The following is a 26,825-nucleotide window of genomic DNA, read 5'->3' as shown; positions in this document are numbered from 1 at the left end:
TCCACAACTTCAGAGCAAAGATCACTGCAGCAAGTTCAATGTCATGCATGGGATAATTCACCTCATGTGACCTCAACTGCCTTGATGCATAAGCTATAACCCTTTCTTCTTGCATAAGTACACAACCCAAGCCTTCGAATGAAGCATCATAATAGACCTCGAATGGCTTGCAACAATCAGGCATTGCTAAAATAGGGGCAGTAGTAAGTTTCTTCTTTAATTCCTCAAAAGCAATCGTGTGCCTCTCATTCCACTAAAATCGTATCCCTTTCTTCAACAACTCAAACATAGGGCGAGCAACCTTAGAAAAGTTTTCAACATATTTCCTATAGTACCTAGCTAATCCTAAAAAGCTCCTAACTTCAGTCATATTTTTCGGAATTGGCCAGTCAGTTATCGCTTTAATCTTCTCAAGATCCACTAAAATTCCACCCTTACACACAATATCACCCAGGATGGCAATCTCCTCAAGCCAAAACTCACACTTACTAAAATTTCCATACAATTTCTCTTTTCTCAAAAGCTCCAAAATCGTCCTCAAGTGTTCTTCATGTTTTTCCTTGTTTCTCAAATATACCAAGTTATCATCGATAAAAACAACTACAAACTTATCCAAATAAGGATGAAGATGACTTTGCATTAAATTCATAAATGCCGCAGATGCATTTGTTAACCCAAATGGCATCTCCAAAAACTCATAATGTCCATATCGGGTTTGGAATGCCGTCTTAGGAACATCTTCCTCAGCCATCCTCAATTGATGATATCCAGACTTTAAATCAATCTTAGAGAACACCTAAGCACCTCTCAACTGATCGAACAGATCATCTATCCTAGGCAAAGGGTATCGGTTCTTAATAGTAATCTTATTAATCTCCCTATAATCAATACATAATCTCATTGTTCCATCCTTCTTCTTTACAAACAAAACAGGGAATCCCCAGGGTGACACACTAAGTCGAATAAAACCTTTCTCCAATAACTCATCCGATTGTTTCTTTAACTCGGCTAACTCAGCTGGTGCAAAGCGGTATGGAGTCTTAGAGATAAGGGTAGCATCAGGAATTAGATCAATATGGAAGTCAACCTCTCTCCTCGGAGGTAACCCAAGTAAATCCTCAGGGAAAACGTTAGGGTATTTACAAACAATTAGGATTTCCTTAAGACTTAACTTGGTTTTCTCCTCACTACTAGAAATAAAACATAGATATCCCTCGTCTCCTTGCTTGATCATATTAATGGCTTGAACTGCAGAAATAGTGTGAATGGGGAACTTAGAATTTTTCCTAATCAAAAATTCTCCTTCTAGAGTCTTAACCCGAACGATCTTCTCTTTACATAAAATCTCTGCATGATGACGTCCTAACCAGTCCATCCCCAAAATAATATCATATGTACCCAGTTCAAACACTATTAAATAGGCAGGCAGATGTTGGTTTGAAATCTTAAGAGGGAAGTTAAGAAAGACACGATCACATAAGAATGGTGAACCGTCAGGTAGTAGAATTTGGAGCTTAAGTTTCCGAGGTTCAAGAGAGATAGAGGATTTATAAAGAAAAGAGGTAGAGATAAAAGATCGATCGGCTCCAGAACCAAAAAGAATATGTGCAGAAGATTTTGCAACCATAAAATGACCAGAAATGCCTTTACCTTCAAACTCCTCATGCAGATTATCAATGTAACCACTAATGGCATGTAGTCCAATAATCTTCTTTCCTAAATTGTTCAGATTCCTATTACCAGAAGACCCAGAAGTACCTGTAGCACCCCGAACTCCCAACTCCTGGCTGAAAACCTGATCTACACTCAGTAGCAATGTGGCCTTCTTGCTTGCACTTATAGCAAATGATCTTGCCAATGCAGGAATGCCCTCTATGATCCTTACCACACAAACGACACTTCCACACCATTGGTTTTACTGAAGCTGATGGTTAGAAGGGTTTACGCACCCAATTGTTGGGCTTCTTGCTCTTATTGATGTTTTTGCCAACACTAAACTTCCTTTTGTTTGCACCATCTTCTTTATTAGGGATCCTCTCAAATTCGAGTGCTCAGTCATAAAGATCTCGAAAGTCAGAGTATTTTCCGATCCACTTCTGGATCTTAAGATTAATACCTTCAAAGAAACGAGATGCACAAACTTTCTCAGCACTAACAATATTAGTAGTAAAGCGAGACAATTCATTGAATTTTCTATTGTACTCAACGACGGACATGAGACCCTGACGCAAAAGTAAGAATTCATTCTCCTTTTTACGTTGAAGAGAAGATGGGTAGAACTGCTCACGAAGAGTTTTAAGAAACTCCTCCTAAGAAGCAGTGGCCATGGAGGGCTTAACAGTACGCCACCACATCTCAGCAGGGCTAATAAGATAGAAGGAAAGCAGTTTCACTTTCATGCTCTCCGGGAAATTGATCACTTGTAACAGTTTCTCCATGTGAGAAAGCCAGTCCTCAAAACAGACCGGGTCAGCTGCCCCATCATACTAAGGTGGGCAATGGGTTGCCATAGCCTTAAAATACTTGCCATCATTGTTGTCTTGATGTCGAGTCTGGCTCTCCATCAGGTTGAGCAGCCGCTCGCTTACCCTCTCCATTCTTGTCAATTATTCTTCTAACTTTCGGATCCTGGCTTCCTAAGCGGTGGAAGTGTTGCCGTTCCTCGTCATCTAACATAATTTTTAACATGTGATTAATATCACATTCACGTTATTCAAGCAAATAATTCACATAATAACATGAGAACACAGAAAATTTATTTTTGGAAATTGTTATTTTGGAAATTTGTTTGAAAATTATTTTAGGGTTAAATGATTTTTTTTATTTGAATTAAGTGTTATTTTAATTATGTATGCAACTGTTATTTTTGGAATTTATATACTTTGAAGTTTGTATAATGAGTTGACTAATGGTTTTGATTTACGTGTATTTTATATAAAAAAGGGGCCTCTTTTGGAGTTAATATGTTCTGTTAGTAGAGTGGACTAAATTTGAACAAATATATGAATTTTAATTATATTGTTGAATCTCTTATTATTATTATTATTATTATTATTATTATTATTATTATTATTATTATTATTATTATTATTATTATTTTGCAATTTCAATATGGTTGGATTAATTAAAAGTTGACGCATAATCTTATGCCTAGTTACCCGTTCAAAACTTACTCATTAGGAGTAAGTCTTGAACAGTCCCAGTAGTCCTCGTCTAGGACTGTTCTTGGATGTCGAATATTACTTTATTAGTTAGTGTATGTCTTTTTCAATATAAATAAATTAAAAGCACAACTTTTTTTAATATCATTTTAGGTGACAAAAGAGCATTCTTGGATGTATGGTTGCATTGAACTGTCAGAATTTGTGGATGAGGTTAATGAAATTTTGTAATATTGTTGTCGAACATCAAGTTAGTGTGGCATTGTATTAACGCTCAATAGTGTTGACATTCTTATTGGAGTACATACTTCTGCGTGGGTTTAAACCGCAATATTATGGTTTAGTTTGACTTGGTGAGAAGGGAGTTCACCAAAGAAACATTGTTCCACAAAATGTGTACGAAGAAGAAGGTTTTACTCATACAATGGATATTTATGATCGGTATGAGACTGAAGGAGAGGATGTCAATGTCAATGAGGACGCTGATCTTGTAGATGAAATAATGGAGAGGTCGAGGATGAGTTAGGCAAATGTCCTTGTATTTTGACTTGTTGATAGGTACATGAATGTAAATTTAGTAGCTATTAAAGTACTATTATTTAGTTTTAAGATTTATTTTTATTAAATATATAATTGATGAAGGTTTGAATTTTGTATTTCTTTGTTGTGGTTATTTGAATTTTGGGGATTTTGAAGGCTGAAATGTATATTTTGTTGATTATATGAGATAATTACAAATTTTGTTTATTAATGATGGTTTTGTAAAAATCTTTGTTATCAAAACAAGATGTATCCGAAACAAAAAAAATTAAGTTGATTGTATGGACAACCCAACACTGAAGAAGCAACTTAAGAAACTGAAGTAGAGATGAGAAAGTGTTATCGTGATATTTTTGAACATACAAGTTTTTAGGGAGAAATTTCCTTAAATGAGAGGTAATGTGAGGCCATTAAACCATCTTTCTAACTTTTAATATATTGACGTTAAACTTTTAAGTTTTAAGTTTGAGGACAAAATGAAATGTACTGCTTGATTACATGATTGCATGCTCATGACTAATTATTAAAAGAAAAATTTATAACAAACTACCTAATTTATTGGTTTATTTGCAAAAAACTACCTTATGTATTTTTTCTTTTGCAAAAAACTATTTAATGTGATATATTTCTCTGCAAATAACTACCACTTAACGGAAAACGTTAATTGACCGTTAAGTTTAAGGGTTTGACCAATTTGAGAGTTTAAGTTGTCTATGTGGCAGTATCTCATTGATCCTCGTATGTTAAAATAATTAAAAATTAAAACTCATAAATCAACAAAATAAAAATAAAAGATATTTGACGTCATTTTAAACCATCGTAACGATTTTTTTTCAAAAAACGGATGTCGCATTCCAATGGGATAACTCCTTCGGAAATCCGGTCGAAACAAGTACTTTTTTGCCTATTTTCCGACATGTAAACCGAAAAAGATATTTAACATCATTTTTACCCATCATAACAATGATTTTTCAAAAAACGAACTTCGGAATTACTCTTATGGGATAACTCTTTCTCGGTTTACATTTTGGAAAATAGGCGAATAAGTACTTGTTCCTACCGAATTTTCGAAAGAGTTATTCCATAAGGATAATTGTTACGTCCATTTTTTTGAAAAATCATCGTTTTGATAGATAAAAACGACGTTAAATATCTTTTTCGGTTTACGTGTTGGGAAATAAGCAAATAAGTACTTGTTTCGACCGGATTTACGAAAGAGTTACCCATTAGGATAATCGCGACGTCTGTTTTTTGAAAAAAAAGTTATGATGGGTGAAAATGACGCTCAATATCTTTTATTTTTATTTTGTTAATTTATGTGTTTTAATTTTTAATTATTTTAAAATATGAGGACCAATGAGAAATCGCCACGTAAACAACTTTACCTCTCAAATTGGTCAAACCCTGAAACGTAACGTTTTAATGTTTTTTGTTAAGTGGTAGTCATTTGCAGATAAATATATTACATTAGGTAGTTTTTTGCAAAAAAAAAATAATACATAAGGTAGTTTTTTGCAAATAGACCTATAGATTAGGTAGTTTCTTCTAATTTTTCTTTATTAAAATATATTATATCAGTTAAAGTAATACATGAGAGAAATAAAGCCCTCCTACTTGTTGTGATCCAAGTATTGGCCTGTTGAGCAACTTGCCTTGTTGGTTAGTATATCTGCTGAAAGGTTTTCTTTTATGATATTTTGTACAAAAGATGTTTGGCCTTTCTTTTATTTGTTGTGATGCAAGTACGAGGGGTGGGCATACTTTGGTTACCTGATACTACTCTACTAGCCTTAATTATTGAAGTGACGACCTCTTGTTAAAGTAGATATATGGGTAAAACCTCGACTTACTGGCATTTTCGTTTCCTTAACTTAATGATTAAAAATATTATTGTCATTATTAAATATCAATTAATAATTGACTTATGTGATGCTACCTTACATGCAGAAAAAAAATTTTCAACTTAATTATTTTTTTCTTACACTTTTTTTATTAATCATAATTATTTTACGGAATGGAGTTAGAATTACTCAATTTCTTGATTTTGGGAGTTTCTCCCTTGTTTTCTTGCATTTTTATTTTGCAGGTTAATAATCGCATGAGAATCTTGCATTCTTAATTTTTATTAGTAGTCATATCTCAATTGTCTGAACTGTGATTTTCAGTTGATTAACCTTTATAAAGATTTAGAATTGGGTTTAAAACTTGTTTGGGTTGTAAGATTTGTTTAGTTGTTTAAATTTATTAAATTATAGAGAAAATTATAATAAACTACCTATTCTATGCCTCTCTTTGCAAAAAAGTACCTTATCTAAAATTTTTTGTAAAAAACTACCTTATATAATACATTTCTTTGCAAAAGACTACCTTATAACGGTTTTTAGCATTTGACCGTTAAAATTAACCGTTGACTATCACGTGGTAGTCACGTGACCTTAAAAAATTAAAAAAAAAAAAAAAAAAACAATAATAATAATAATAATAAACAATAATAATAATAATAATAATAATAATAATAATAATAATAATAATAATAAATATAAAAATCATGATAAAAAATAAAAATAATAATAAAAATAATAATAAAAATAAAAGTAAAATAAAAATAATAAAAAATAATAAAAAAAATAAAAATAAAAATAAAAATAAAAATAAAAATAAAAAATAAAAATAAAAAATAAAAAATAAAAATAATAATAAAAATTATTATTATTATTATTAATAAAAATTAAAATAATAATAATAATAATAATAATAATAATAATAATAATAATAATAATAATAATAATAATAATAATAATAATAATCCTAAAAAAATAAAAATAAAAATAGAAATAAAAAAAATAATAATAATAAAAATAAATTTTTTTTTTAAAATAATAATAATAATAATAATAATAATTAAAATTAAAAATAATAAAAATAAAATAATAAAAATAAAATTAAAAATAAAAACAAAAATAAAAATAGAAATAAATAATAATAATAATAATAATAATAATAATAAATTTTAAAAAAATAATAATAATAAAAATTAAAAATAATAATAATAATAATAATAATAATAATAATAATAATAATAATAATAATAATAATAATAATAATAATAATAATAATAATAACAAAAATAAAAAAAATAATGATAATCATAATTATTATTATTATTTTTTTAAAAATTTTTTTTAAGGTCACGTGACTATCACGTGATAGTCAACGGTTAATTTTAACGGTCAATTGCTAAAAACCGTTATAAGGTAGTCTTTTGCAAAGAAATGTATTATATAAGGTAGTTTTTTGCAAAAAATTTTAGATAAGGTAGTTTTTTGCAAAGAGGGGTATAGAATAGGTAGTTTATTATAATTTTCTCTAAATTATATTACAAAAGTAGTTGTTTAGCTTTATATTTATTTTTTAGAAATAAATGTGGGTGTAACTCTCCCATGATTAGAATTTGGTTTATGTTTTTCTTGAAATGTGTTTTTAAAATAGAACCTAATTATAGGGTGTTACATAGAGATAAAGGCATAAAATTAGGTTTAAGAAATTTTGGGGGGTTTTCAATATCTCTTAGAAATCTAATTGTGAGTGACTCTATTTATTAGAGTTGGATTAAGGTGTAATCAAGAACTCTAAACATCAATAAGTTTGTCTTTTAATTTGCATGTGTCTGGATATGGGGCCTCAAGGTAGGATCTATATCCATAACTAATGGTCTGGGGGGAGTTCTCTTAAAATCGCACCAAGGACAGCGCATTAAATGAGAGTTGTGGTGTGGATAGTGCAGCTATAGTTCTCTATCCGTTCCAATGATTAGGCTAAGGTACAACTTTCTCTAAATAAATAATCTAAATAAATAATTGAAATCAATCATTCTGACATAAAGTTCGTCATTTACTCTAGCAAGATAAGATAATTTAATCATTTATCTTAGGTCTTAGGCCACAAAACAAACCCTAGTATTATCCCTCCAAGCTAAGGATCACTTTGCATTTGGAAAAGGATTTAGTAGGTTTTGACCTGAGATTCTTACTAACCTGGGTATCAAAGAAGGTCCTTAAAGAATATCTTTATGTAAACTTAAAGATGGTCTGGGCTAGATAACAAAAAAAAAAAAAAAAAAAAAAACTCACACCAACATAATCTCTCTTGAGACAAATCGTTCCGCTAACACAGACTTAATGACTAATTAATTTTATCTAGTCCAAAATAAAAACACAATTGTTCACAAGTGGAATTTATAGTCCAAGAACCGTTTGATCTTGGGATTTTGCCCCACATCCGTGTTGTTGTATTCTTTTGCTTTTGTTTAATTTTTTTTCCTATACTGTTTTATTGTTCCAATCCCCAACTAATTTGAGTTTTTTCCCTAACAATTATCTTTACTAAATTCTATAATAGCAAAATTGGTAATATGACTCTTCATATGTCCACTTGTATATTTGTGTTGCAAAAAATTGTTTAGGGATCTCCAGTTGTATATTTGTCCTCACCATCATCATCCCTAATATATTCCTCTTATAGAAATTATGGTCAAAGTTTGAGAAGGGAAGAAAGATGGTAACTTATATCCATAAAGAAGAGTGTGGTCAAAAAATCTTTTAACTCAAGAAAAAATTTTAGAGAGAATGTAGTTACCCGAAAGACTGTGTACTGGTTTTACACAAAATTGTATGTTTGTGCTGCAAAAAGTTGTTTAAGAATTTATTTGCCGTTACGAAAGAGACATAAAGCACAAATAAAAAGCAAGGCACAATACATAACACTATCACAACTACTATTGGCTATTGCAATTGACATTGTAAACTTCGAAACATAAATTTGTAATAGTAGTCACTCAATCAGCAAAATTTTTCAATTTAGTTTGTTATACTCCCTCCAAATCATTTTAATTGTCTCATTTGTTTGGGCACGGTTATTAAGAGTGGTGTACAGTCCATTAAAAAGGTGGTAGTTGGGTATTTTTAAGTGATTGGATTAATTGTTAATGATTTCCTCCTTTTGCTTAATAAAGTAGATAGAATTGAATTTTGGAGGGAAAATTGGGTTTCACATTTCCAATAGAATTAATTGACATTAATACATTTCCGAGATTGATATAATTAACAAACCATTAAATTACTTAATTTAAATTACAAAAAATTACTTCAAATAAATTACAAAAACCATCCAAAACATAAAATAAACTAAGTCTTCAATTCTTCCTTGATTTCTTCAACGTTTTTTGAACGACAACTGAAAACGAGCAACCCTCTCGCCACATGCGCATGCGGATATTAAATCTTTCGTTGACTTCAGATTTTTAAAAAAAAACACGGTATGCATTTACAAAATTAATTAAATAGCTACAAAAAATCTGAAGGTTTTGATTTTGAAAAGAAGCCATCACAGATACTGGAATCCAGAGGAGCCAAGTAACATTGCAGGAAGCTATACAGTAACATCCAGAGAGTTGACACCCAGTTTATAAGAATGGCGCCAAATTAAAAAAAAAAATTGCGCCTATACAACACCTCAAAGCACCAAGATCATTGCAGCTATATAATAAAATCATTAAATAAAGAAATCAGGAACTCAAATTAATTTCTACCAACCCACATTGCAGTACATTCATGGTTAAAAAAAAGAGCTAGATCATTTTAGTAGGAGTCAAATAATGCATGAGCTTTTACTGTCACGAAACAGTAAAGGGAAGTCAGCACACGGGGTCATCAATGAAATTGCCAAGAAGTATGATGTGCATAGGAGGACAGTAGAAAGGATATGGAGACAGATTCAGGATCAAAAAAAAAATAATGAAGTACCAATAACTGTCAACAACAAGAAGAAAGGCAGCAAAGGAAGGCCATCCATCCCCTTTGATGAAAAATAGTTCAAGTCAATTGAAAAAGTGAAGAAGACAAGTTTAGCAACACTGTCAAAGGCCATGGGAGTTAGCCAAACCACAATTTGCAGATGGAAAAGAAAAAAGTACTTTCGAAAGCACACCAACGCAATCAAACCGTTACTTACAGACAAAAATAAACTCGACGGGTTGATTTTTTGTCTTACTAGTTGCATTTTAGATGAGCAAACAAGCAACTTCACATTTAATGAAATGTAGTGCACATAGATGAAAAGTTGTTTTACATTACAAGGACACAACAAACATTTTATCTGACTCCAGATGAAATATAGCCACATAGAGAAATCCAATCTAAAAGATTTGTGCCCAAGATCATGTTTATGTGTGCTGTTGCAAGACCAATCTTTTCTAGTGAAGGTGAGATGATTTTTGATGGAAAGATAGACATATTTCCTTTTACACATGAAGTGGCAGCACAAAGAAGTTCAAAACACAGGAAGAGAGGAGAGCCAGAGACCAAACCAATACAATTAATCACTAAAGTACACACAAGAGATATGATTGTGAACAAGATACTACTAGCAATTAGAAGTAAATAGCCACCACATTTAAGCAAAACGATATTCATTCAACAGGACAATGCTAAGCCATACATTTTAGATGATGATGTAGTGTTTAGAGAGGTGGCAACACTTGATGGATTTAGCTTCCACTTAGTGCAACAACCTCCTAACTCACCAGATATGAATGTGCTTGACTTAGGGTTCTTTAGGTCAATACAATCATTACAACATCAAAAATCAGCATACAACTATGCACAGTTAGTAAACGCAGTGAGTGCAGCATTTGACAATCTACATCCAAATGCATTGAAGTATGTATGGATCACACTACAAGCATGTAAAGTTGAGGTTATTAAGAAAATAGGTGGTATAGATTACGACATTCCACACATGAACAAATCAAAACTTGCAAGGGAAGGGAGACTCCCACATTGTTTGGGGCTACAAAAGGAAATTATTTACGAGGCAATACGTTTCTGGACACAAAGGTGGATGAAACTACAAAATCATCATTAGTCATAGAGGAAAGATGTATCCATACGAGAAAATGGGCCTCGAACATCAAAATCAGACACCAAATCATCATCATCCAATGATTCTTCATCTAAGGAAGGGAACAAGTTCTCAATGTATAGATCTTGAAGATCCAGTTGTAAATCAAACATACCCTGCATTTTTTCATCTTCAGAAGTTATACTTCTTCCCCAGTTAGGATCTGTTTCAACAGAAGTCTTAGAAGATGGAGGTAGGCGATTGTAGAAGTCGAACCATGGGTTAGGAGGTCCAATCGTATGATCACTTTCTTGGGACGAAGACAACCAAGAAGACAAGACCTTGGTGACGCTATGTTCGAAAAACCCAGAAAAGTAAAGAACAAACCCAAATCTTAAAAACCCCTAAAATTATTAGGGTTTTAAACGAAGACGAAGATGGTGGAAAAAAAAATGAAGATGAATTTAAACAGTAAGAATGGGGATGAAGATGAAGATCATTGAAGAAGATGAAGAAAAAATCAAACATTGAAGATGAAGATGAGAGAGGGAGAGATAAGGTTTCAGTAGAGTATATAGGAATATTAAAAAAGGGAGGGAATGATTAAGATTATTAATGTTGGGTTATTTAGTTAATTAGTTTGGGTAAGTAGGATATATGGGGATATATTCATAATACGTGTGTGAACTAAGGGTATTTAGGTAAAAAAAGATTGACGAAAATAGAAATGTGACAATTGATATGGTTTTGCCAAATAAGGAAATGTGACAATTAAATTGGTTCGGAGGGAGTATTAAATTTGTATTTTTTTTAAGTAATATTACTTATTTTTTATTTTATTTTTAAACTTATTCTCTATTCGGTTTAACTATTTATTTTTATCATTTATTATTTTTGTTTTTTTAGTTCATTATCTTTATTCTTTACACTAGTTTTCACCTAAAAAGAGGTGGTGTCAGGAACGGAGCAAAAATTGATAATTTTTTACAGGCCTAGTGCAATTTTAAAAATTTTGATATTTTTCTAACAACTTTGTATTATTAAATACTTAACATATACTTTGAAATTTAATATTTTATCTCCTAAATTTTTGAGGCCCTGTGCGGTCGAACATATTGAACATACTTACAACCTTTCCTGAGTGGTGTTAATATAAAATATAGTCAAATAAGATATTATTTAATTTATTTTGATGCATAATTTTATAAAATTAAATTTTTAAAATTCTTTATGATATAAAACAAAAAATATTAAAAATTAAAATTATATACTTCTTAGATACTTCGGTAGATAAAGACATAAAGTATTAACAACACCACAATAATATTCTTTTTATTATAAGGAGAAAAACACTAGACAAACATGCCCCGTATTTAAGACTATTTTCCTGAACTGGATTCCATTAAGAAAATAATAGCCTAAAACCTTTGCTCACTCACACACTCTCCATTGTTCTGACAAAACCCCACTCATTTCCTGCTTCTTACTGTTGCCTTGTCTTTCTCTCCTCCATTCTTTCTTTCCCTCGAGCTTCGGAATTCTCTACATTTCAGACATTTTAAGATGCAGATGCTCTAACGTTACAATTTTCTGCTCATTATTCTATTTTAAGAGTTCATAAAGTGAAAAGAATTGTTCTTTGCTTTCATTTAAGAAAGGTGTAATCTTTCTAATTCACCAATGGCTTGGAGATTTCGGCTCGTTTTTGCTCTTTCTATAATATTAACTCTACTGGGTAAAACTTTTTTCTTCATATACTTTGAGTTTCTCTTTCTGGGTATTTGTTTTCTTCTGTTTTGATTCATTTCTTGGGGTAATTAATCACTGTACTGATAATTGTATGTATTGCTTTCCTGTCATTTTTTTCTGGGACCATTTTTTCTGAGTTTATGGGAGCTTGGGTATTTGTTCATAACAGACATTTTGCTAGATTTATATTTCTAGTTTTTTTAAGAGCAATTTTATTTACTCCATTTTTTGTGGGTTATTTTTGAAAAATGAATTAATGCGGAAATTAGGGTTAAACAATGTGTTTAGGGTTGAATACTGATGTTGTATTAACATTAGAATGAATGATACAGATGCTTAAATATACAGACAAAGGACTAAAGAAGGAAACAAATAAAAACGAGTTAGGTCTTCGGGTCACCAATACCTGACTTGCACAATGTTTGTCCAAAAGCTTATGAAGTAACGGCCTTTGTAAGAATATATACCTGACATGCACAATGTTTGTTCAAAAGCTTCTGAAGTAACGGCCTTTGCAAGAATATGTGCTAGTTGATCCTTTTATCTGACAAACGGGAGACTTATGATTTTGTTCTCAAGTTTCTCATTTATGAAGTGTCTATCTATCTCCACATGCTTAGTCCGATCATGTTGGACTAGATTACCGGAGATATTGATTGCAGCTTTATTATCACAAAACAACTTGCATGCTTTCTTCTGTGGAAAGTGTAGCTCACTCAAAAGTTTCTTTAGCCACATTATTTCAGTAATACCTTTGGCAATACCTCGAAATTCTTGCTTTGCACTTGACAAGGCAACAACTTTCCGCTTCTTACTCTTCCATATAACAATATTTCCTCCAACCAAGGTAAAGTACCCAGATGTTGACCTTCTATCATCTCGGTCTCCTGCCCAATCTGCATCTGTATGGGCTAGATGGTCTAGATGATCATTCTTCATGAACATAATCCCTCTGCAGCTTGTACCCTTCAAGTACCTTAAAATTCTCATAACTGCTATCATATGCTAAATGCATAAATCTACTTACCACACTAACTGCATATGCAATATTTGGTCGTGCATGAGAAAGGTAGATAAGTTTACCGACCATTCGCTGATATTGTCCTCTGTCTGCTAGTTTTTCTCCTTCAATCATCCGGTGGCCATGATTAGCAACAATCGGTGTTTCTGCATGCTTACAATCTATTATGCTGGTTTTAGCTAGCAAGTCAAGGATGTACTTTCTCTGGCTAATGAATATTCCCCCATTTGATCTTAAAACTTCGATACCGAGAAAATATTTCAACCTGCCCAAGTCTTTCATTTCAAATTCCCGAGACAATTGTTCTTTAAGAGTGCATATTTCCTCCTTATCATCTCCAGTAATAATCATATCATCTACATAAATGATAAGACAAGTGATACGACAATTTCTCCTCTTAAGAAATAAAGTGTGATCTGAATTACTCTGTTTATACCCAAACTTCATCATTGCAGTAGTAAATCTCCCAAATCATGCCCTAGGAGACTGTTTCAGACCATAGAGAGCCTTGTTCATTTTACATCCTTCCCCTGGATTATAATCATCTGAGAAACCTGGGGGAGCCTTCATATATACCTCCTCTTCAATTTTTCTATGTAGGAATGCATTCTTCACATCAAACTAATGAAGTGCCGATCCTTATTTGCTGCTATGGAGAACAAAACTTGGATTGTGTCAATTTTCGCCATTGGAGAGAACGTTTCAGAATAATCCACTCCATAAGTTTGACTATACTCCTTTGCCACCAGTCTAGCTTTGTATCTTTCGATAGTGTCATCAGCTCGGTATTTGCTGGTATAGACCCATCTGCATCCAACTGTCTTCTTTCCTTTCGGCAATTCACATTTTTACCAAGTATAATTTTTGTTAAGAGCAGCTATTTCCTCTTCCATTGCCTTCTTCCTTGGCTGTCTGTGAGAAATTGTCATTCCCTTCTTTACTTATCGGATATCTCGATCGTTGTACCTCAAACTCTAGATCATATCTTTGGGAGGAATTCCCCTCATCTTTGGGAGGAACTCCCCTCGTGCTTCTGGGTGGCAGCTCATACCTGGTGATAGGATTAACATTGCCAACATTATCATGGCTTAGCACAAGTTTGGGAAAGCTCAGAGATTACCTCTTCCTGAATTTCAGGATGCTCATCAGATAGGACTGGAGTGGGCTGAAGAGGAGATACTATGACTTCAGGAACAACTTCGGTGGTTTCGCCTACTTGATCTTTTGAGTCCAGTGAAGCAGGTATAACTAGGTGAATAAGCTAGCTAAGGTCATCATTATCCTTCTCCCCCTGAGGACCAGGTTGGGTATAGTAGTAAGACTGTTTAAAGAAGTCACAATTCATAGTGGTATACATTCGCTTGGTAATCGAGTCATAACATTGATATCCCTTTTGGTTTACTCTATAGCCAAGAAAAACGCAATTAATTGCCCATGCTTCAAGTTTAGTTCGATTTTGTTTTGGAAGATGTACAAAAGCAACACATCCAAATATGCGATGGGGTGAGGAGTGAAAAGAAGGAAGAGGAACAAAGGAACCCAGAATTTCAAGAGGAGTTTTGTACTGGAGTGGTTTAGAGGGAAGACGATTGGTAAGATGTGTAGCTGTAGCAATAGCTTCGGGCCAAAGATAGGCTGGTGAATGAGATTCGATTAAAAGAGCTCGAGTGATCTCACATAAAGTACGGTTTTTGCGTTCAACAACTCTATTTTGCTGTGGTGTGTCAGGACAAGAAGTTTGATGAATCATCCCATGTTCAAACATAAATTGTAGTGGTGTGTCATGGCTAGGTTTACATATTTCCCCTATTAATAGAACATAATATTTGGGGTGTAGCATGAAATTGTGTTTTGAGCATATTATAGAAGGTAACAAACATTAAAAAAATTTAAATCTGTGTTTTAAAAAATACACCAAACTCATACGAGTACAATCATCCACAAATAAAACATAATAGGAAAAATTATGACTAGCTAAATTAAGAGCAGGTCCCCATACATCTAAATGAATTAAAGCAAACGGAGCAATAGAGTGAGTAATACTAGGAAAATACGAATGTTTGTCGCTTTTTGCTAGAACACAAGTTTCACACTCTAAAGACATAGTTGTGTTTCTACAAGACGGAAATAAATGCTTTAAATAGGTAAGAGAAGGATGACCCAAGCGTCGATGCCAAATCCATAGATATTCAGAGGACCCGCAAGAAAGCATAGCTTGACCTAGTTGACTCATTCCATCCACATAATATAATCTTCCTCGTTCTGTACTATGTCCAATGACTATCCCAGTCTGAGCATCCTGCACAATACAACCAGTAGAAGACATAAGGATAGTACAATTTAGCTCTTTGGTTAACTGACTAACAGACAACAATTTATGAGATAAGCTTAGAATTAATAAACATTTTTGAGATGAACAGAGGAGGAAATATTAATAGGCCCTGCTTGATCAACTGAAATACACTCGCCATTGGCTGTTTGGATGTGAGTACGGGTAGTAGGGTTAACAGATATTAAATCGCGAAGGTCAAACGTCCCCCAATGGAATATCCATTTACACCATTGGCTGTTTGTGGTGGAGGCGTGTCAGTGATGTGTTTGAGTCGCCCTCGACCACAAATGGCTATGTGTATCAATTTACACCATTTGGTATAATTATTGTATGTGAACACGTACTCCTGAATTTTATGTTGTCACAGTTGTTTTGTTGAGGGTTTGAAACGTTTGGAACATTGTCTGTAATTGCTCCATTGAAATTGTTTGAGTCAGTGGTAATTCTTCCGATGACTGGGCCATCGCAGTTAATCTAAGGTAGATGATGAGAAACCAGAAAAGGTGTCGGATTCCTAGATCTGAACCTTACGGCTCTGATACCATGAAAAATGAATTAATGCGGAAATTAGGGTTAAACAACGTGTTTAGGGTTGAATACTAATCTTGTATTAACATTAGAATGAATGATACAACTGCTTAAATATAGAGACAAAGGACTAATGAAGGAAACAAATAAAAACGAATATACCGTATGATCTGCTCCTAAAGATATTCTATTTCCTAATTTACAATATACTGAATAACTCCTACAATTTTATTTACTTTCCCTTTTGTTAAATGTATTATTAAATTAAAGATAAAAGATTCTGAATTTTCTGAAATTTTATGGTGCTAATATGATTAATGTGGAGTTGGTGGGCATTTAGTGAGATTTTAATGTGTGCGCAGCCCAAATTTGCATAAAAGGCATTAATTTTTCAATTTGAGTGGGTGTATACATGAGATGAAATGGGTTACTGATTTTTCAAGATTCTTTTACTGAATAAAGATGCTAAATTTGTCTATGATTTTACATTTTTAATGTATATTAACTCTAGTTTTGGTAAATTGCAACTTAAGCTAAAGCTCTTCCAAAAAACCAGTAATAGTATAACAAGTTGGGAGAAAATTTCCACTCTTGGATTCTCACATGTCCAGAGGATTATAGTGCCCATTTCTTGTTTGGTTGTGAATGGCATCTTGTATGTATTGGTATTTTTTATATTCATGAGGTTGTTTTGACAGTAAAATGTCATTTGAAAAGGAATACAAATCTTAGCAATTGGCATTAACCTATTCTCCTCGTAGAGTACATTACAAGATTACAAGTGTAGTGTTTTGGAATTCTCACACTGGCTCTATGATTGTACTGATTAATCAAGTAAAAACTATTTTAGAATGTATTTGAGATGAATTAAGAAGACAATTTATGGTTTCTCCTGCTTGCATGATTGAGCAATTTTTTCTGTTCCAATGCTAATCAATGATTCAATACTAATGTGTTAGTTTGAAGGCCACTGATGACTTGAATGATTGAGAAACTTGTTTTCTTCCTTTATTAATCTATGAGTAACACTATTTTCAATTCTAATGTGTTAGTTTGAAGTCTAAAATTGGCAACGGAGCAAACTCCCGATAACTTTTGAGGCCCGGTTTATTTTATGCTTTTTTTAATACAAATTTAGGGCCTAAATCAAGTAATTAAGCTAAAGATAAACTAATGTAAAACTAATATTTGAAGCCATCTAATTTTGAGAGCCTTATGCAGTTAACGACATTGGGGTAATGGAATGTTGTTTTGTTGTGCCCAGAACCACCCTGTCCCTCATATTTGTAGTAGTAGATTTGATATTCTTATACTGATGCTGTTTAAATGGACTAGTGAGACAAGGTGTTCATGTAGTTCAATTAGCTACATAAGGTGACAAATGCTTCAAATCTTTGCACCGTTTTAGGAATAATTTGTTTCAAATGGCACATGAAAAGTAATGTGGTTCTTTCTATATCTTTTAATAATTGATCTTAAATTTTTATTTTGCGTTACCGAATTGTGTTGTTAGAGTAGACTAACTTGGTGTAAAAATGTACTATGCAGAACTATGTAGTGGAAGCACAATTGGAATTTGCTATGGACGAAATGGTGATGATCTTCCTACTCCTGATAAGGCGGCAGAGCTAGTTAAGCAACATGACATCAAATATGTCAGGATTTACGACTCTAATATTCAGGTTCTCAAGGCGTTTGCTAATTCTGGGGTAGAGCTGATGATTGGTGTCCCAAACTCCGATTTGCTTGCATTTTCTCAATTTCAATCCAATGTCGACTCTTGGTTAAAAAACAGCATCCTTCCATATTATCCATCCACGCGGATCACTTACATAACAGTTGGTGCTGAAGTGACTGAGGCCCCAAGTAACATCTCTGCGCTTGTTGTTCCAGCCATGAAAAATGTCTTCACAGCCTTGAAAAAAGTTGGCTTGCACAAGAAGATCAAGGTATCAAGCACTCATTCCCTTGGGGTCTTGTCTCGATCATTCCCACCATCAGCTGGGGCGTTCAGTAGCCACTTCGCGTACTTTTTGAAACCTATGTTGGAGTTTCTTGCTGAAAACCAGTCACCTTTTATGATCGACATTTACCCTTATTATGCCTATCGTGATTCTCCGTCCAATGTTTCACTGGACTATGCTCTTTTCCAATCATCCTCAGAGGTCATTGATCCTAACACCGGCTTACTTTACACAAATATGTTTGATGCGCAGATTGATGCTTTATACTTCGCTCTAATGGCTTTAAATTTCCGAACCATCAAAGTCATGGTGACTGAAACAGGGTGGCCCTCTAAAGGGTCACCAAAAGAGAAGGCCGCTACTCCTGATAATGCTCAGATATATAATACCAATCTCATTCGCCATGTCATCAATGATACCGGAACGCCTGCTAAGCCAGGAGAGGAGCTTGATATCTATATCTTCTCATTATTCAACGAGAACAGGAAGCCGGGGATGGAGTCCGAGAGGAATTGGGGTTTATTTTACCCAGGTGGGACGAGTGTGTATAACTTAGATTTTAAGGGAAAGGGTGTCACCGAGATGGCTAGTGGAGGAAACGCTACCAACAGTACGGGAACAACATGGTGTATTGCTTCATCAAATGCTACGGAGGCAGATTTACAAAACGCATTGAATTGGGCGTGTGGACCAGGGGATGTGGACTGTACAGCAATACAGCCTAGCCAGCCTTGTTACGAGCCTGATACTCTAGTTTCTCATGCTTCTTTTGCATTCAACAGTTATTACCAGCAAAATGGAGCCACTGATGTTGCTTGTAGTTTTGGCGGAGCAGGACTTAAAGTCACCAAGGATCCAAGTATGTTTCTTGGTGCTCTTTACATCTTTTGCATAACTAAGCTTGAGAACCGTCTGCATGTTTTAGATGTACGCTAACCGTTGCTTTTGTTTAATATTTATGCAGGCTATGACAAGTGCCTGTATCTTACTGCTGGGTATGTCTTTCTTCTACCTGCATATTAGAGATATGGTTGTCCATTCTCGATGGGGCCGAAGACGCCATAGATTTATAGTTAACTGGCTCATAAATATAGTATACTTTTTTGTGTGAAGTTGTGAATCAATTCTAGTCAACCTTTTTGTTTTCACAAGTGTAAGGTTGCGTAAAACTGAGCCCCGAAACCCCGTCAAGATGGGAGCCAGTTGAAAATGGCTCATATATGAAGTATACTTATTTGTGTGAAGTTGAGAATCAATCTTAATCAACCTTTTTGTTTTCACAAGTATAAGGTTGCGTAAAACTGAGCCCCAAAACCCCGTCTAGATATAAGCAAGTTGAAAGTGGCTCATATATGAAGTATACTTATTTGTGTAAGTTGCGAATCAATCCTAATCAACCTTTTTGTTTTCACAAGTGTAAAGTTGCGTAAAACTGAGCCCTAAAACCCCATCTAGATGGGAGCCAGTTGAAAATGGCTCATATATGAAGTATACTTATTGGTATAAAGTTGCGAATTAATCTAATCAACCTTATTGTTCTCACAAGTGTAAGGTTGCGTAAAACTGAGCCTCCAAACCCCCTCTAGATGGGAGCTAGTTGAAAATAGCATTTGGGTCGATGAAATGGTTGACTTTGATTTTTATTTTTTTTTGATTGTCATACCCGACGTTTGAAAGCTGTACTGCTACGCTGTTTGAATACAGGAATAAGAAAACTTCTGCATCCAGTAATGTGACTGCGGGTTCTTCAGAAGCCATAGCTCTTCAAAGGCACCATACTACATTTGGTCCATGGATTACTGTTTGCTTGGTTTCACTTGTGCTGTCATTTTTATGAGAAGAAAAGGGAATTCGAGGAAGAATCGAAAGCCGTCCTTTCCTAAGGTGGGGAATGCAGGAAAACAATGGTGAGAAACTAAAAAATTAATATGCAAACCGACGGTACCCAAATTTTGTATTAGTATGATGTAAATGGGATGTTGGTCTAAATCGGCTACGTATAGTATGGGTTTAAGGCTAGGATTTTTAACTGCACATATTGTAGTTTGTGTACTACTACTACTAGACCATGCTTATTGCATGAATGACTTGGATTACTTGGAAAAACTTTGTCCCATTTTCGTATCGAGATTGCATTTTCTAAACACTACTCCATCTAGGATGGCTTGCGTAGCTAGAAGTTATTTAATAGCTTGGGTAACAAAGAGAATAAACAACCTGTTTGGTAATTGATATTAAATGGTGGAAATTGTAATGAGGATCTCTTGACAAATTTATTGGTCATGCTTATTCTCCTTCAACAAACTTATTTTCTTTATAAAATTCAATTGAATGTATTACTATTTGAACATGTGGTATTAGTTGGTAATGGAAAATTGTGAAAAAAAAACTTTTTTATAATCAAACTTTCACTACCATGGGAATGACATGATATAATGAAAACTTATACTATAAGTCATTCTTATTCACACTAATTAGTACTAATTACCAAACGGAGCATTAGGGTTTAAAGAAGAATTTTATTATTGTTTTCCTTAACCCTTGCAACAGAATATAGCAATGTATTTACACAAGAGTCAGGATGTATTTTATTAGTATGGATTTAGAATTTAAATAAATTGATCTAGATCCTAAATGTATTGATCTAAATCCTAAATAATCTTGTAACAAATTTTTATTTTTTTTCTGTTATAATATGTCCGTAAAATGTTTTAATTTGTTTTCCTTTGTAAAAGTGCTTTTAAGGTAGTTTTGAAGATTTCAATTCTCACAACTTTTGTAAGGATATCAATTTATTGTTCTTTTGATATGAAATAAGGAAGACTTATACTCTTTGTTTCTAGATTTTCTTTATAAAATGACATTTTTCTTCCACATGTTTTATTATATCATGTTTAATGGTTTTCAAATATGTTAATAGTTGTTTTATTATCGTAGTATATATCACAATCTTTTTGTTGAGGAAAACCAAGTTCACTTAGTTTTCTGAGCCATAATACTTTTGTATTCTCCTTAGCGATTCCACAAAACTCCGCTTTGGTACTAGATAAGGCTACAGCCTTTTACTTCTTACTTTTTCCAAGTTACTAAGTTTCTTCCAACAAGGGTAAAGTACCCTAAAGTCAATTTCCTTTCATCTCTATCTCTATTCCAATCTGAATCTGTGTATGCTACAGGTTGAAGATGATCATTTCTTTTGGACATAGATCTTTTTCCTACTTAAATTGCGGTATTAATATTCACTAGAATTATTTTATGGACTTCAGCTTTAAAAATATTGAATTAATACCGCAATTTAATTTTATTTTGAAAAAATTATTTAGAATATTTCAAACATCTCATGATTTTCATACAATAATCTCACCTATTGATTAATCATGAATAATCCCAATTTTAAGGGGTATTTGCCTAGAGTAAACTTGGGTAACCCGATGACCTGCTATAGTAGGTAATTCACAAAAAAAGTAAACTGAAAATTAATTTAAAATTAGTGAATAATTTTGAAATTTTACGTAAAAATTTCTAAATAATAAAAAAAATCATAAAATTTTTTAATCATTTTCTTAACATTTTTTTTGACATTTTATTTTAATTTATCCTTTTTTTAAAAAAAATAAACTTGATATAACAAGTCATTCGGTCACTGGGTTTACTCTAGGAAAAAATACCCTTCAAAATTGAGATTATTCATGGTTAATCGATAGGTGGAATTATTGTAGAAAAATCACGAATAAATCGGATTATTTTAGGTTATTTTTCCTTTTATTTATTAATTCAATACCTTTTTAGAGAGAATATTACTCTTTCAACGTTTTGGTATCATATTTTTAGATTATGTTTTTTAGAGATAATATGACTAAAATGAATCATAAACTTAAAAATAAAATTAAAATTTTCAAACTAGCGAACATGCAATCTAAAAACTAGCGAATCACGAACCTGAATCCGTACAACAAATTAAAGTGAATCGCAAATCATGTGACATTGGCCCACCCAATCAACCATTTCTCAGGATCGTAATTTGTACTTTTTTGCTCTCTAATGATTAAATTGAAACTCTTGACCATAATATAACTATTTTTTGAATAGCATGCGTGGGAGTTAGGACTTTTAGGTTTTTAATGAAAATTCTTACTACCGTAGATCAATTTTTTTTATCTAGATTACCAGTTGAGGTTGATTTCCTTTGGTGTTGCTAACTTATAAATGATTGAATAGGTGTTCATAATTAATAATTATTGAATTATTGATTGCGAAAACTATTGAGTTTTTCATTTCCCGTTACGAAATTATTAGGGCTTTAATGTTATATAAAATGTGGTTTAGATAAACCTATTAAAAAATCTATCTACGTGGCAATCCTTATTCTAATAAGGATCATTGTAACTAGGGGTGTGCGAAAAAACCAGATCCGAAATATCCGATATCCAATTTCCAAAACCGGATAATTTACCCGGTTTTCGCAAATCGGATGATTCGAATTGGGTACCCGATTTTTGAACCGGGTATTGGATCCGGATCCGGATCACATACTTTTGGAACCAAATATTTGATATCCGATTTTATTAATTTATTTATTTATTTTTTTACTTTTTTCGTAAATAAAATAATGATGGTATCTATTAAGTTAACCTAAGGTTGAATTTAATATAAATTTTCTCTCGTAGATATATATATATTTTTTTATGATTGTTTTTACTTAAACCAATGTGTAATAATATTATTCTTTAATTTCTTAATTTGTCTTTTATGACTAATTATGCTAAATATTTGTAAAGAGTTAGTATTTGAATTTCATATAAAAAATATTATAAATAAAGATAGAGATAAAAAAAACGCATGGTTGAATGAAAAATAAAAAATTCTAATAAAACCTTGTATCCGGATCCGACCCGGTTTAAACCGGGTATCCGAAATTCGGACCCGGTTTCATCCGGATCGGAACCGGATCACGGTTTTAGATATTCGAAAAACTGGATATTCGGATTTCCGGATCCTGGTTGACCTTGTATTTGTTTTTGAACACTTCTAATTGTAATTATATCTACTTGGTGTGTTTGTTTTACTAAATTATTGATTATATAATTAGTGTATACGTTTTATGTTTGTCAATTCATAAATATAATAAAGAAAAGTAAATAAATAAGAAGTATATATGTAGTTTTTCAAATAATAACAAAGTTTTTAAAACATTAAATGAATTTTAAGTGTTATTTAACAATAAAAAAGGCTAAAGAATATACATAAGCAATTACAACTTCTTATTTTTGCAAAATTCTTGAACCATTGGATTCTACAACCTGACTCTGAGATTTGTGTTTGATTTGAATTGAATTTACACTATCAACAACAACGGCTATAATTCACCTGATTTCTCTTTTGATATTCCATATGAAGCCAAAAATATTACGTTTAAAACTTTGAGTATTATAACCATGTGGTCCAATCAAACTTGAATCGAATTAAAATTCCTCAGATCGGGTAGAATCAAGGGCAGATTCAAACTGAATTGTCATCCTTATGTGCAGGTTTACAATCCATTATTTTTGTTTTTGCCAAGAACCGAAGGATATATTTCTTGGGGAAATAAAGATACCATTCTTTGATCTTAGAAATTCAATTCTTAGAAAATATTTTAACCTTTCAAAATTCTTCATTTTAAACTCTTGAAATAGTTTTTTCTTTAGATTTTCTATTTCTTCCCTATCACTTCCATTGATAATCTGTTAGATTTATGACTTTAATTCCCAAAATCACATGTAAATCCATAAAATAATTAAACCTCAGATCATAGAAATATACCTTGCGAATCCATAAGATTGTATGCGGAAGCCCTAATGGTATTACTTCTTTAGGGTTTGCTTGTTATAACTTCCACCACTATGTTTTCCCTTTTTTGTGAAAAATAAAATGATACTTTTCAATCACCCTTTTAACACTATAATGATGGGTATATATAGTATTAAGAGTTCTTTAAGTCTAATGGGCCACAATCCCATTATAACTTAATGAGTTATATTTATAAACACGTGGTGGGGCCATAACCGCTTATTAAATACTTTAGCATAATATCTTTAATTTGTCCCGATCACCAAAAATAAAGATATTATTATGGTATCTACACAATATTATTTTCACGACATTATTGCCTTTAAGCCTATTTAATCTTCAATAAACCACTATATTATTGGCTATACTAATGACGATCAACACATTATTATTTAACATGTGTGACCTATATTACAAAGACCTTACAATCTCCCACTGGGTCGCATATGTTTCCTTAAATGTGTTATACCTTATGAGCTCAATTATATCATCATTACCTCAGGCAACACAATCTCGTCCATCAATCTCATCAATATAGGACCAATGCAGCTTTCATTATGATAAACACAATTTGACCACCAATGATCGCACATATTAACATGATTAAATGACATAGATCAATCATAAAAAAAATGTAGCATGAAAAACACATGAATGTGGCTTACACATGTCGATTTTCAACTGGCCTACTTAAAAAAAAAAAAAATTTCAACTGTAATGTTCGGTAAGAAACTGTCTAATTACACAACTTTATTCTGATCAGAAAATAAAACTTAACATGTAATCAGTCTTTATGACAACCAACTCCCACTAAACTCCAGAATCCTTAAAATCTATTACTCCCGTGTGAGTAATATGCTCATGATAAACTTTAGGTGGGAGACCTTTTGTTAGAGGATCTGCCAACATAGAGTTTGTGTCAATTTTCACAATTGAAATTTCCCTTAACCGAACTCTTTCTTTAGTGGCTCGATACTTTATTTTGATGTGCTTTGACTTAATCGAGCTACTATTATCATTTGAATACAGTACTGCCGACTTGTTGTCACAATAAATCTTTATAGGCTTTTCAACCTCATTTACTATTCGCAGCCCAGCGACAAAGTTGCGTAACCATAATCCCTGATTTGATGTAACAAAACAAGCAATGAATTCTGCCTCCATGGTAGAAGTAGCTATAATTTCCTGCTTAACACTTTTCCACGATATCGTACCACCAGCTAGCAGATATACATAACCTGTGGTGGATTTACTAGTGTCTTGACATCCCGCAAAGTCAGAGTCAGAGTATCCAACGACCTCCAAGTTATTTGATCTTTTATAGGTGAGCATATAGTTCCTTGTTCGCCTAAGATATCTCATTACCCTTTTGGCTTCTTTCCAATGGCCCATTCCTGGATTACTGAGATATCTGCCTAACATTCCGACAATGTATGCTATATCTGGACGCGTACAAACCTGAGCATACATTAGACTTCCCACACATGACGCGTAGGGAATCTTCTGCATCTCCTGTCTTTCCAGATGACTCTTAGGGCATTGTTCGAGACTGAATTTGTCTCCCTTAGAGATAGGGGTATCTCCTGGCTTACAATATTCCATGTCAAATTTCTTTAAGACTTTATCGATATAGTTCCTTTGTGATAACCTTAGAGTATATTGTGATCTATTACGCAATATCTCAATTCCTAATACAAAGGAGGCTTCACCAAGATCTTTCATCTCAAAATTCTTTGATAGAAATTTCTTGGTTGCATACAACATGCCTGTATCATTAGTCGCTAATAGAATGTCATCGACATATAAAACCAAGAAGATCATCTTACTCCCACTGAACTTATGATACACACAATCATCAACAACATTCTGCTCGAACCCAAATGAGAGAATGACTTGGTGGAACTTGTAGTACCATTGACGAGATGCTTGCTTAAGCCCATAGATGGATTTCTTTAACTTAAAAACCATATTTTTGAATCTCCTGATACAAAATTTTCTGGTTGTAACATATAGATTGTTTCAGCAACGTCACCATTGAGGAACGCCGTCTTTACATCCATCTGATGTAATTCAAGGTCAAAATGTGCAACAAGTGACATGATTATTCTAAAAGAATCTTTCGATGATACAGGAGAAAAAGTCTCTTTATAATCAACACCTTCCTTTTGAGTATAACCCTTAGCCACAAGACGTGCCTTATACCTCATCACATTACCTTGCGAGTCCCTTTTGATTTTAAATATCCATTTACAACCAATGGGTTTCGCGCCTTCTGGTAATAGGACAAGTTCCCAAACTTTATTGTCATGCATAGAATTATACTCTTCGTTCATTGCGCTAATCCATTTATCCGAATAGGAACTTTTCATGGCTTCACGGAAGTTGATAGGCTCATCTTCCATTAGACCACCACTTTCTTCATGTTCCAGGAGATAGACAATGTAATCATCTGGAATTGCACTTCTCCTTTCTCTAATGGAACGACGCAATGAGACTTGTACTTGTTGCTCTTGTTCTTGAGGTTGTTGAATTTGTTCATCATGAACAGGACCTTCTATTTCATTAGGAGGAATAACAACATTGTCTTGCTGAGGTTCCTCATTTGTTTCCTAAAAACCATCTTTATGAATCGTTTCAGGAATTGAAACTGATTCTTCCTCAAAGACAGTGTCTCTTACTTTATTCTTCTCCCCAAATGAAATATCCTCAAAGAACACAGCAGTTCCCGTCTCAAAAATAACTTTAGTAGTAAGATCATAAAATTTATAACCCCTGGATCTTTCCGAGTAACCAATAAAGTAGCA

The 26,825-nt window shown here is 33.0% G+C and overlaps 1 protein-coding gene across 1 annotated transcript; it reads left to right on the top strand.

Moving 5' to 3' along the window:
* The first annotated feature begins 11,948 nt into the window (after nucleotides 1-11,948).
* Nucleotides 11,949-20,541, top strand: LOC130815834 (glucan endo-1,3-beta-glucosidase 13-like). Its single transcript, XM_057682335.1, has 4 exons — nucleotides 11,949-12,333; nucleotides 17,777-19,051; nucleotides 19,157-19,187; nucleotides 19,897-20,541. Exons 1-4 carry the CDS (start codon nucleotides 12,279-12,281, stop codon nucleotides 20,027-20,029), a joined length of 1,494 nt encoding a protein of 497 aa, XP_057538318.1. The 5' UTR covers nucleotides 11,949-12,278; the 3' UTR covers nucleotides 20,030-20,541.
* The last annotated feature ends 6,284 nt before the right edge of the window (nucleotides 20,542-26,825 follow it).

This window comes from Amaranthus tricolor, chromosome 6 (assembly GCF_026212465.1).
Source record: "Amaranthus tricolor cultivar Red isolate AtriRed21 chromosome 6, ASM2621246v1, whole genome shotgun sequence".
Lineage (NCBI taxonomy): Eukaryota > Viridiplantae > Streptophyta > Magnoliopsida > Caryophyllales > Amaranthaceae > Amaranthus > Amaranthus tricolor.
Note: the sequence above shows the minus strand (reverse complement) of the source record. Positions and strands in the feature narration are given on the sequence as shown.